The following is a 12,874-nucleotide window of genomic DNA, read 5'->3' as shown; positions in this document are numbered from 1 at the left end:
AGGTGCCGAGGAGACTGGAATGAAGACCGAAATCAAAAAACTTGAGTTTTTCATTTTATTGTTCGAAGTGTGGTTGGAATATGATCAGATACACGGTTAATGACAGGGACTGTGGTCAGACGCCAGGGACGAGGTCCCCACGGCATCTCTGAAGATCGATTTCGGGCTGTTTTGTCTGAGGCCCGCTTTGGGCACAAATTGCGGACTAGGCGGTGTCAGGGCCGGGCCAGCTCTCTGTGGCTGATGCCCGGGTAACAGTGGTTTAACTAAGTGAAAGTGAAGTCTGAAGGAGAAAGCCCAGATATTTCCAGGTGACTGTCATCTAGAGAAGCAGGCTTCGGGGTCACCGTTCTGCTGTCCCCAGGGCGAGGTCCTTCCTGTTTCTCCTGGCTCGCGGCAGCTAGAAGCCCGGCCCTCACTTCCATGTTCTGGGTAGCTGAGTGGGTGCGCGGGGGTGAGTCGCGGGTCACTCAGCTCGCCAGGCCTCCACCTGCAGCCCGCCCCCTGGCTGCCCGCGACCCTCCCTCCTCACTCCTCCTCACTCCCGCAGGTTCCAGGTGGATCTGCAGTGCGGCAGCAGCGTGAAGCCCCGCGCCGACGTGGCCTTTCATTTCAATCCACGCTTCAAGTGGTCCGACTGCATCGTCTGCAATACTCTGAAAAATGAAAAATGGGGATGGGAGGAGATCACCTACGACACGCCTTTCAAAAAAGAAAAATCTTTTGAAATTGTGATTATGGTGTTGAAAGACAAATTCCAGGTGGGTTTGGGAGAATGAAAGTAATGAGAAGTGGCACCCAAGGCAGGCTTGCGCGTTGGCGAACCCGCCCTTACGTTACTGAAGTCTAGAGAAAGAGTGGCTTTATCGTTTTGCCCTGAAGTAGGGGCGCAGTGGGTACCTAAGTGTGAGCTGGGGCGCAGCTTCTGCCTGCGCCTCGTGGCATCCGGAATTGTGGGGCCGCGGCCTCCAGACCTCTGTGCGTGGCCTTCTGCTGCACAGCCGAGCTTACTTCTGAATTGGCGCAGAGCTGTATAAATCGTGGGAGAGTGAACTGTGGTCACCGTCACCCGGGGCGGGGGTTGGGAATCTGGAACTAACAGATCGACGGGGAATCCTGCCACAAGTCCTTCAGGATGGTGAGATTCTAGATCCCGAGTTCTTAGAAGTGCCACCGCTGGCTTCATCGAGCGGTCTAGACACAGTGCTTATAGTGCGTACGTGTGATGGAGAGGGTGGCCCTAGAGCTTTGGATGCACCTGCCCTCAAGCCCCGTAGAACCTCGAGCCCCCCAGACTAGAGAGAGATTCGCACAATTTAGCTTGAAAACCTCCCATCTCGGGCGCGGACTCCATTCTTCCCTCCCTTCCCTGGCTTCTTGGGTGCTTGTACCTGTATCCTCCTCTAAAACCCTTGTTCCTGTCCTGTTGTGCGTTTTCCTGTGTTTATTTTACGTGCCAAGGGGATTTTAAGCTCCTTGAAGTCCGAGACCGTTTCGTATCCTGCTTGTTTTCCCGACATTCCCTATTTGGGAGGGAAGGACAGGGAGTGGGTTGTCGTCAGGCAATGTGCTGCTGGCACTCACGGGAGTGACTTGATCACAACAGCAGCCCCTTTCTTCAGGAAGAGCTTTGTCCTGCTCTAAGCAGGAATCGCAGATAAATTGAGTAGCTTGCCCATGTCTGTTCATTCAGGATTCAACAAATATTTACTGAAAGCCTGCCATGTGCAGCGTCCTCTTCCTTAGAGTGTGGTCCTCAAGGAGAGCAGGTGGGCAAGCTTGCCGGGCAGATTGCTAACCTGGGTTCACAGGCCTAGTGCATCCGGGAAACCTCTGAACCCCGGATGCCTCCTGTACACGCGTCGGTGCACACATGCATGTAATATATTCATGAATGCCTAATTGGTGTGGAGGGAGAGGGTCCATGGTGACTAATCAGATCAGAGCTCAAAGGAGGTTAAGAACCACTGCTAGCGTTACGGATGCTTTCAGTCACAGTTTGATCAGACGTGTAATGTGCAGACCTGGGGGAAGAGGTATAAAATGAAACCCAAGGAAACGGGATTTAAATTTGGACACGTTAACGTATTAACTTTTTTTTCCTGGGGGTGGCGGGGTGTTCTGTGTCCATCTAGGTGGCGGTAAATGGGAAACATATCCTGCTCTATGCCCATAGGATTAGCCCGGAGAAGATAGACACTCTGGGCATTTATGGCAAAGTGAATATTCACTCAGTTGGTTTTAGCTTCAGCTCGGTGAGTACCCTTCCATAGCTTGGGGTCTTTGATGATGTTTTCTGATGAAATGGTAGCAAGTATCTTTAATTAACATCTTCCTTTAAGATAAAAATACTATAAATGTCTCCATCATGAGTATGTTAATTTCCTAGAAACAAAGCTTTCAGACTAGTAGTGCGCCATTTAGCGCTCTAATGTCTGTAGGATCTTAAATCTAGTATGGTTCTGACAACAATAAAAAACCCCAAACAGTAATTACAAAACAAAACCCTTTGGAACAGGGGCTAATTCCCTGACATAGGAGAACAGTGGAGGATTTCTCCTGAGATCACTTCCTAGAAGCGGAATGTCTTGAGAGGGTATTTGCATTTTAAGTTATGACAGATACCGCTAGCTTGCCCTTCAAGAAGATTCTAGCAGTGTGCAGTCTCAGCAGCTGTGCCCATTTGTCACATTCCTCTCGACACTCGTTCTTAGGCTCTTTGAGGTCTGTCCATCTGATAAGGGGGCAGAGGACCCTAATGTTAAGTGCATTTTTGGATCATGATTCTCAAGCCTATTTTCACGTTTAACACTATTTGTAATTCTTTTTGAGATGTCAGGGAGGTTATATTTAGAATTCTGACGGATGTCAAAAATTAATCTTATCTTTAGGATTTAAGAAGTACCCAGACGTCTACTCTGGAACTGACAGAGATAAGTAAAGAAAATGTAAATATTCAATCTTTTAAATAACCACCAGTTTAAAAATGTTCTTTTAGTTGTCAAGTAAATCAGGTGGCAGGCAGGCTGAGTTTTTAAAAGTTATGTTAAAAAAATTTTTTTCTTAGTGTTCATTTTTGAGAGAGACAGACGCCAAGCTGGGGAGGGGCAGAGAGAGAGGGAAACACAGAATCTGAAGCAGGCTCCAGGCTCTGAGCTGTCAGCACAGAGCTGACGTGGGGCTTGAACTCATGAACCGTGAGATCATGACCAGAGCCGAAGTCCGACGCTTAACCAACTGAGCTCACATCCAGGCGCCCCCCAAAGTTATGTTTTTAACTTGTGAAAAATTGTTTTTAATATCAAGAAGGTGGGAGTAATCATTTGCAGACTAAGGCATCTACTTCTGTGGGACCAGGCACTGGAAGTTTTGCAGATGGTTGAGCCATCAGTGTCTGTGACCACCACCCACCGTTCTTCTGTAAAAAACCTCTCTCTTAACTGTTGAGTAAACTGTCTCACAGTATTTATAAACGTTGAACACAGTCGGCGCATTGGGAAGCAAACTTCCACATGTATCTTCTCCCCTGTAGGAACAAGTACAGTCTAAACACTGAGTCTTTGTCATTAATGGAAAAAGTTACATCTTACTGATCTCAGAGCATGTGACCTCAGAGAATATAATCTCAGCATTTTGGGAGCCCCTTGGAAAGAACAAGTAAAACATGTGTAAAGTTCATGTGTGGTCCTAGGACTGTAGGACTATCAGACGGTGTTCCCAGCCTGAGCACCCTTCACAGCCCGATACAACACCTGTCAGAAAGCAGAGGCCGCTGTGTGGCACGTCCAAGGCCAAGCGGGTGCTACTACCCCAGGCTCTGGCCATTTCAACCAGTAAGATCTGACTGCTCGTGTTGTAATTTTTCCCTTTCAAATGTCTTCGTTTTGCCTTTCTCTTCCAATAGGTACAAAAGTCTGGCACATCACAGTTTGTAAGTACTTTTGCCTGGATTATAGTATATGGAATGTTTTATAGAATCGCCCAGGAAATGAATAGTTTAAACCTTGGAAGCCAGCTTCATTTTTGCCACACCTTATTGCAGAACTGTTTCCCCAACAGCCTAGTAATAGAGGAGACATTTCTAAAATCGTACCCAGAACTGTCTACACCAAGAGCAAAGGTTCGACTGCCAATCACAGTTTGACTTGCGCCAAAATACTACCTACCAACCGTTTGTCAAAGGTTTGAAGAGCCAAAAATTTTCTTAATTCTTTTTAACAAATTAAGTTTTAATTAGCTGGTATATGTAACTTCCACCCTCAGTAGAAACCCACAGGAGCCACTTTGCACTTCTGTGCTGATCCTGGACAGATAAGAGTTGGCCGGGCGTAGTCTCTGAGCCAGGAGTGTGCTTCCTTAACGTCTCCCCTCAGGCAGGACGTGTGGCCCAGCTGCAGTCCCCAACGCAGGCAGGTCCCGTGTCCCGTTAACCCATTTCATCGCGTGAACCGTTTTTGGCGAGTCTCTGCTGTGAGCCAGGCAGCGCCGACCACTGGGGTTTTACAGGGTCATGGCCTTTAAACGTTAAAACGTGTCTTCGGACAGTTGTCCCACGAGACCCCTTTCTGCAGGCTTCCTGGTGCCGACTGTGGTCTCTTTACAGACTCTGCCATTCGTTGCGAGGTTGAACTCCTCGATGGGCCCTGGACGAACTGTCGTCATTAAAGGAGAAGTGAATACAAATGCCAAAGGGTCAGTACCGTTGTTGCCAATAATGGTGCGAAGAGTTTGCACGTGTCTCTCTCGTTGCCTTAGACCCCAGACAGTCTTGTGGGACAGGCGGGAGCCGTGTCCCAGTCCTCACCTGGAAGCCGAGACCATCAGAGCAAGAGCTTCGAAGTCACGCCGCTACCAGACTGTCTACGGCTGGTTGGGGCAGAACCAGGACTCAGGCCCAGTGTTCTGAGCTAGGCTTTTTGTGGCCAGACAAGAGGGTGGCATTTTTGTCCCCACCCCCGCCTGCCTTGTAGAACTCCAGGGCAGCTGCGAGGTCAGGTAACGTTGGTTAGGGCCCCTCACCGCATGTGACTTAACTACCTTGCCTAGACATGTTCAGACTTCTGAAAGCTTGAAATTGGCTATTTCCTAGAAAATAGTACATTTGCAAGAACAGAACACTTGCGAGGACCCCATCCCCCTGCAGCCTAAAGTAACAGGCATGTGGTTTACTTGCTCTTCAGCTGCTTCCCAACCAGACCTGTGGCCTCAACACTGAGGCTAAAAAACTATAAATTTTTTTATATTTTTATCAATGGAGCGATAACTGAATTTAAAATTTTACTTTCATCTGCATTCCTGTCTGTGTGCATACATGTGTTTTGTGTCGTGATCAGAGTTCAATTCTGATTCTTAAAATGGCAGAAACTGCACTTCCTTCTACTTGGTTAATTAGGGTTTTTTTTTTATTATTCTCTCAAAAGCTTTAACGTTGACCTAATATCAGGAAAATCCAAGGATATTGCTCTCCACTTGAACCCACGCCTGAATATTAAAGCATTTGTAAGAAATTCTTTTCTTCACGAGTCCTGGGGAGAAGAAGAGAGAAATATTACCTGTTTCCCATTTAGTCCCGGGATGTACTTTGAGGTAAGATGATCTTATGGGACAGGAAAAAGAATCCTGGGAGGAGGGGTGGGATAAATGGTCTACTTACGTCAAGTCCTAGCTTAATATGTGGAGATAGCACGTAGTTTTTGTTTATGTGGAGACTGTCTGCATTATAAAAGGGGCATTCAAAATACAATCAGTCTAAATGGCACAGCCAGTAGAATACTGTATTATTTGCCCTGGGATTCTTATTGTGTGGCCCATATTAGTTCATAGGAATTTGAGGAATAGGAATTTTAACAGGAGCCTTGCCTCAGGACTGGAAAAACACGTTTAGGATAATCCCCTGTGTACATGAGCACACAGGAACTATAAAACTGCCTGCACTCTCCATCACGTGCCGTCTTGGTTATAGATAGCTTTAGGTGGCAGTCCTTTCTTACACGGAGTTTGTCCTGTTTGTATATATTCAAGGAAAGAGATGTTTAGGCCCTGGAACTCGAAGGTCAGGTAACTTTTTTAGGGCCCCTCATGTTGTGTGACTTGAGGACATACTGTCCGGGGTCCCCCAAACGTGTGAATATTATGGTGACATAACCTTTCCGAAAACGTTTCTGGATGCTCAGCAGACAGTAGTTTCTTTGATGCGGACGCTGGGTGGTTGGCTAGGTTCAGTCACTAGTTGAGGTGACGTACTGCCTCCCATGGTCATTTAGGGTCACTGCTTTAGGGTCCTGCTTCTACATTTTAAAACTGTCACTCGCTCTGGATCAGTAGGTTGAGTTTTTGAGCACTCATCAAAACCAGTTGTTGAAAAGCAGGAACACCAAGACTGAATAAAAGACAGCAGCTGGACATGAATGTGTATTCCTAAGTTCCGGTATGTGGGGTAACAGTTGTGACCTCATCATAGGAGGGTCCCTGGAAATTGTGGATACTGGTTTGGAAGTCAGAGGCATGCAGGAGGGTGAAGTTAAAGGTGGGTTTTCCAGATGGAGGGGATGATTTGAACAAGTCACTGGAGATGGGGAGGGCAGCACAGGCCAGCACAGGGGTTTGTCGGCTTGGCAAGAATCCAGGTATAAGAGGCCACTTGGGGCTCACTGGAGGGAGACAGAAGTGACTGCTCCAGAAGGAAGTGGATCCTTGTGGTTGGTGACAGGAAAGCAGTGACTAACCTGCTTTTTGATCTGGGCCCCATCCATGTTTGCTACTGGATTAAAATGGAAAAGGACAAAAATTCCTTTAAAATCTTTTCCTTAGTTTTCTACCTCAGGAACAGTCATTACCTCATGTTGGATTATTTTTAAGTTTCTGTAGTGATCGATTTTTCTCTGCTTCAGACTCCTGCCTTTTTAATATGCTTTTATTGAGATCCTTGGATTTTCCCATTATGCCATTACTTACAGTTATCTTCTGTTCCCTGTTGTTTCAAATTCATTTATCACTTCCAACTACTCGTTTAAAAAATACCTTCGTCTTGTAACTTCATCTGTGAGTTTTGTTTTAATCAAATCATGTTCTTACGAGCTGTTCTGTAACATCAGATAGTTGGGGGGGGGGGGTTGGGACTGGCTTTTGCACCTGGTTATAATATCTGTTCTGCAGGAGTGCATCTTCCAGGCCGTGTGCCCTTCCTTTCCATCAGTAATGCAGGGCGCCGCATCTGCTGTGTCGTACGATGTTGGTGACTGACGGACCTTCCCACTACATGCCTCTGATGCCAGCTTGTTTTCCCTTCTGGGCATGAGGCTGTTGTTTTGTGTTGAGATTTCTGTTAAATGTATGTTACCAAAGGTCCCTTCCTCCTGGTTGAAACTGGGATTTCCAGCACTGTTGTGAGGATAACGTGGTTCCAGTTACTGGTATTTTCCTCGGTTCTCTACATAGACCTAGAGCCTGTTTCTGTCCGTTCACTGTTTTATCCAAGGAATCGCCCCCAGCAGCCATTTATCACCAGTCAGAGCAGAATAAATAACCTGTTTCTCTGCAGATTCAGATTCTGCCTCCGTCTGGCCCTCGGGGGTGGAGCCAGGTGCGAGGCAGGCTGAGCTGCTCTTCAGAAGCTTCGTGATGCAGGTTCACCAGACTGGTCTTTGCGGTGTGGCTGGAGAATACACGGTAGCGTGGTGGCCAGGCCGGCAGCGGGAAGTATGAGGCTGACGTGTCAAAGTGATTTAAAAGGACTGTAGTTTCTTTGACGTTCACGGGTTTGTGTTAGAGACAGCTCTGAAAGGCTAGCACAGAAGGCTGACACTGGCCACGGACGTGAACTCACTCTGCCAGAAGGCCAGTTGCTCCAGAGAGCCACAGAATCCTGAGCTTGAGACACAGACGGGAGACCACGATGTGCGGAGCTGGGGTGGAAATGGAGTCAAGGTTGCCACGCGGCTGTGCAGTCCCAGCGAGTGCCCTAAAAGCTCTGAAATTTTCTACTGTGGCATTTGTCTAAGATCCTGGGGTTTAAGGCCGAAGAGTCATGATCCAGGTCCCTTGGTTTCTAGCCTGTTACTCGCAGTCAGCTCCTCTGTAAGGGTCAAGATGGCTGTTTTCCTACGTCATTACGGTTCCCAGACACGGGGAGGGGAGGGGGGTGTGGGGAGGGAACAACTTCCCATTTTGCTGGGAGAAGGTGCAGTGGATGGAGGGTGCTGAGGGAAGGCAGGCCTCGGGCCCTGGGGACAGCGTGAAGCTGCAAGCATGCTCAGAGTCCCTTCCCCACGTGGGATGAGGCAGAAGGTGCCACTACTGGATACGCTTTAGTCAGAATCTTAGTAAGAAGGGACGTTAACACCGGCAGGCTGGGAGAACTGCCTAAACCGAGGGAAGCCACTAATGTTGTGTGTACTTTCCTTCCAGATGATAATTTATTGTGACGTTAGAGAGTTCAAGGTTGCTGTAAATGGTGTACACAGCCTGGAGTACAAACACAGATTTAAAGATCTTAGCAATATTGACACGCTGGAAATTGATGGAGATATTCACTTACTGGAAGTCAGAAGCTGGTAGCCGACATGCTTGCTACAAAAACTGAAATACAAAATGGCTTATGTGACACTGGCCTTGCTAAAGTGCATCTCACTATTATTGTTTATATTGTTAAAATGAGCTTGCATAACAAAGTCCTCCTAGGTGTTCTCAGTCTTGCCACGCAGCGTGGCTTTGTCTAGCCACAGGGTAAGGAAATTCAAGGCAACAACTGACAGCCATTATTCAGGCCTTTCTGTTCTCTCTCCCACCTTGGCTTCCTTTTTTAAATGCGATTCAGATCAATAAGTAGCTAGTAATACAGTAGCTAACACACTGAGTACTTATTTCCTGCCAGCACTGCGCTAGAAGCTGGGGATATGTGTATACAGTGGAACATAATACCACTCTGCTCCCTCTTGAGCTCAGAATCTTTTGGGCTCTGCCCTCGTGTCAGCAATTTTTCTATAGGCATTAATTGTATAAAGTAACCAGAGACTTAGAAGAATTACTCAACTGTTAAGTCACCTAGGCACGAATTTACAAGACACTATTCCTTCTCTAGCCATTGCTTTTATAACCAGAGTTCGATCATATCCCGTAACTGAAAGGATCGACGTTGCCCTTACATTTGGCAATTTTCTTTAACATGCTAAATATCTAGCTCTGCTAGCTACAAGCACTGCCAAAGAAATAACACTATGATATCCGGACACAGCGCAAAGTCAAAAAAACACAGCGAAACAAAAACAAATGGCATGAAAGTTACGTTGATGTCAATGTGAAGGCCATGGATGTCTATACCAGTAAATGCTTACAGTACATGCACTTGGGAGTTAGAGGTCTACACACACTCCACTAGAAAGTTTAAGGTAGATGATTTCAATCTGTAAAACGTTTATGGGTGTAACAAAGCAATTGTCAAGATTAGATTTAATGATTGTTCATGAAATAGGCACACACTATCAGAAAATAAAATACACCGAGACCAATGAGGTAGAGAGCAGCAGTATAAAAATCTGTTGCTTGTCTGCATGCAAACAAACCCCACCTCTCTGCTCTTCTAAAGATTAGTCCCTCATCATTAACAAGCCAGATCAAAACATTGTTCTACTTTAAGTGATTAAAATCAAACCTGTATCAGCAAGTTAAATTGTTGCATTTCTGTAATTTTTTCATTATTCTTTGAAGTGAGTTGGCAGAAGTTCTTTATAGAATTCTTACAGGTCAGATCTTGTCACAGGAAATTTCAAAGGCTTGGGAGTGGGGAGGTAAAAAAGTTAAATTAGTTTGATCATTTTATCATGTTAAATTGCTACGCTGAATATGCTGCCAGGATTTAGGACCATTTTCATTACAGATTTTGGTTAGATATTATTTGTACCCATATACTGAAAAGAATACTACTACCAATCTGATTTTTTAAAAGTACTCAGTGTAGAAGATTCTGGCACGTGATTCTTTTCTATTCATGTTAATTTATCATGTTACATCTTGCCAAGCTCACGGCAGGTGGAGTGGGGTCCCAGCTTTCATTGGGAGAATTGAAGAAAGAATCCCCCAGGGTTTTGGTTATTTTTTTTTTTCCTTCATGTAAAACATCAGAGGGCGTGACTCAGATGGAGACTATAGGCCACTCAGGAAAAAAGCCCCACATACATGGTTTCCTCTAATTCTTAAACATACTTCACTTTTTGTTTTACGTGGAGCTATTACTAAGACGTAAGATTGATTCTTTGACAGAATACAAAACAATAAGATGTGATTTGAAAAGAAGCTATTAGCATTTTACTAATTAATCTTATCAAAACATTTTTTAAAAGGGAGTACACATTCGTAGCAAGCTGTATCTCTACAGCTACAATTCAGCCTTTTTGCTTCTTTGTCACAATTTGGCATGAAATTTCTGTACTAAATTAGAACAAAGGCTTTCAAACTAAAACCATGGGATAGTTCTTAGATATTTTAAACTTATTTTTAAGGCACAAATTAGACAAATCTGTCTTTATTGAAGGTAGTTTATTTTATTTGAGCCTTCACTTTCACCATGACATCAGGGATTAGAAAACTTCAAAGTTCCAACGTGCCTGGGTGGCTCAGTCGGTTAAGTGTCCGACTTTGGCTCAGGTCATGATCTCATTCGTGAGTTCGATCCTGCACTGGGCTCTGTGCTGACAGCTTGGAGCCTGGAGCCTGCTTCAGATTCTGTGTCTCCCTCTCTCTCTGACCCTCTTCCACTCACACTCTGTGTCTGTCTCTCTCAAAAGTAAACATTAGGAAAAAAAAAAAAATATATATATATATATATTATAAAGTTTGAAAAAAAATTTGATACTTTCTCGTACAAGTAATTCTTGAATTACCATCAGGGGAAGTCTGACCATTTCTAATTCTGGAGGAGCCATGCCACCTAGTGTTTCTGGGCCTTTTCTATCTGTGGGATCTGAGAGCCTATTGCCTCTGCCCCCACCAAAGACTGAAGGGTACAGAAGACAATCATAGTCCTAAGTAGAAAATGCATTCCAGAACTAATTCCCACTGTGGCCACGCACAAAAATTATGGCTGAAGTATCATCTACCCAAAATGTGAAAAGTATTCCAAATAGCTTTATAGTCCAAAGCATTGGTGCTGAGTAACTGTCACTTTCTCGAAGAGCTACCTTGAATGAAATCCAACATGGATACCACGTACGTAAGATACCCCTTTACGGGAAAAGTTAAGGCTTTAACTGTCCAAAGATGAGGTGCTCTTACCTTTGAGTGCTAAAATTAACCAGGTCTGTGATATCAATAACATCAATCAGAAAAGACTGTGACAAATGCTTAGATAAACAGCAGTCTGTATAAAAATAGGCATCGTTTACTCTTACTGCAGTTCCTACAAGGGGCGGGAGGGCAGCACGCCAGCTGGTTTCGTACAGAAGTCCGCGCAGGGGTGAGGGCACCAAAAGTAATATGGTACCAAACACCCACAAATAAAAACATGAATAAATCCGATCTCTGAACAGAGTAAGAAAGCCCCGAGACCCGGAGTCTTAGAAGTAGCTCTGGAGTGGCTCCCCCAGTACGGCCTCCAGCTGCTGGACAGTCCTCTGGCACTGACGCTCCACTTCTTCACATTCATCTAAACACAAGAATAAAAACTGCCTCAGTTATCGTTAGTCTAATTCTTCAGCTCTTGCATCGTCTGGCCACCGTTCAGTCAAAGGACAGAAATGAAACCTGCCCACGAAGCAGAAAGCACGGCACCCTCCTCGCAGCCCCCGAAAGAGCGGTACACAGTGGGAATCCCAACTTCTAGTGACGCCCCTGCTCTAGGCCACAAGAGACACCGGGGCATGTACTTGTAGACGAGCACTTGTCTGCTTGCCTCCTCACCCCTGCTGATTCGTGCGGCCTGGTGGCAGGGCGTTCGCCACGCCCAGAACTCTGCAAACCTGGCCTGAACGCCTGTTCTACCCGTCACACTCACTTTGTTAGTTTATGAAAATCCTTTGAAAGCCTCTAGTTTCTTTCTTTATAAAACAGGGATAATGGCACACACATCGTGAGGACTGAATGAGATCGTCCAGGCAGAGCATGGAGGAAATGTTGGCTGGTATTAACAGGCAGCTAATCTACTGTGATCTTACTGGCACTTCTGACACAGTAAATCTATGGGGACTAAAATAATCATAAATGTATGGGGATAATGAGAAACATCAATAAACGCAAAGGTAAAGGTGGTGGAGATTTCCTTGTAGACAAGTTTCAGATGATCGCGGAGTGGCCACCTAATACGGTCTCTCAACCCTACTCGAAACAGGCACCCCGCCTCCTGTCTGCAGTGTGAGATGTGGAGGGGGCAGAGGATGGGGTTCTATCCAAATTTCCATGATCACTGGGCACATTTTCACAGAATTTTACTGCCATTATTTCTTAGTAGTTTAGGCATTACCTTCCATCAATTCAGCTAAGAAAGGAATGGACTCTGGTAGCAAGACAAGGTAATTCTCCTTTAGTTTTTCAGCCAGTGCTAATACTGTAATCAGAGCAGCAAATCGAACCTGAAAGAGATAAAAAGGTAAAGAAAGAGGATTTAACCCCTCCCCCCCTCCCCTGCCCAAGACTAGCATTGCTACATTTGTATCTCACAACTGTCTAACTTGAGACAGGCTCTCTGACTTTTTAAACGAATTGGTTCCCCCTCTGTCCACTCCACTTCCATCTGAGAACACCAATTTATTTAACAACTTGGGGTCTGTTTATAATACGGGCAACCTTATACAAACCAGTGTTTTTTAAAGTGTCTTACAGTACTGCAGGGCTTAATGTGAATACCTTTTTCTAACATTTTCCTTTAAAAACAACAATCAAAAAG

At 45.4% G+C, this 12,874-nt stretch overlaps 2 protein-coding genes across 6 annotated transcripts in view; one reads left to right on the top strand and one right to left on the bottom strand.

Annotated features, from left to right (window-relative positions):
* The window catches only part of LGALS8 (galectin 8), a 29,881-nt gene extending 20,214 nt beyond the window's left edge, over window positions 1–9,667 (top strand). For 2 of the 5 annotated variants that reach the window (XM_047088625.1, XM_047088626.1), the window contains exons 4-11: window positions 551–761; window positions 2,136–2,255; window positions 2,892–2,948; window positions 3,905–3,931; window positions 4,060–4,182; window positions 4,604–4,692; window positions 5,421–5,586; window positions 8,407–9,667. In XM_047088625.1, coding sequence (XP_046944581.1) covers window positions 551–761; window positions 2,136–2,255; window positions 2,892–2,948; window positions 3,905–3,931; window positions 4,060–4,182; window positions 4,604–4,692; window positions 5,421–5,586; window positions 8,407–8,556 — 943 coding nt within the window. In that variant the 3' untranslated portion in view covers window positions 8,557–9,667. The remainder of the gene's footprint in view (window positions 1–550; window positions 762–2,135; window positions 2,256–2,891; window positions 2,949–3,904; window positions 3,932–4,059; window positions 4,183–4,603; window positions 4,693–5,420; window positions 5,587–8,406) is intronic. The other 3 variants (XM_047088627.1, XM_047088628.1, XM_047088629.1) reach the window with 3 other exon arrangements.
* Window positions 9,668–10,773: 1,106 nt separating this feature from the next.
* Window positions 10,774–12,874, bottom strand: part of HEATR1 (HEAT repeat containing 1) — a 50,343-nt gene continuing 48,242 nt past the window's right edge. The window contains exons 44-45 of the mRNA XM_047088641.1: window positions 12,452–12,560; window positions 10,774–11,638 (exon numbers count right to left, since the gene is read on the bottom strand). Coding sequence (XP_046944597.1) covers window positions 11,550–11,638; window positions 12,452–12,560 — 198 coding nt within the window. The 3' untranslated portion in view covers window positions 10,774–11,549. The remainder of the gene's footprint in view (window positions 11,639–12,451; window positions 12,561–12,874) is intronic.

This window comes from Lynx rufus, unplaced genomic scaffold (genome assembly GCF_022079265.1).
Source record: "Lynx rufus isolate CCGP_SWC_20201006 ecotype Redwood Valley unplaced genomic scaffold, mLynRuf1.p SCAF_25, whole genome shotgun sequence".
NCBI classification, from domain to species: domain Eukaryota; kingdom Metazoa; phylum Chordata; class Mammalia; order Carnivora; family Felidae; genus Lynx; species Lynx rufus.
The sequence above is the reverse complement of the archived record's forward strand: the minus strand, read 5'-3'. Positions and strand labels throughout refer to the sequence as shown.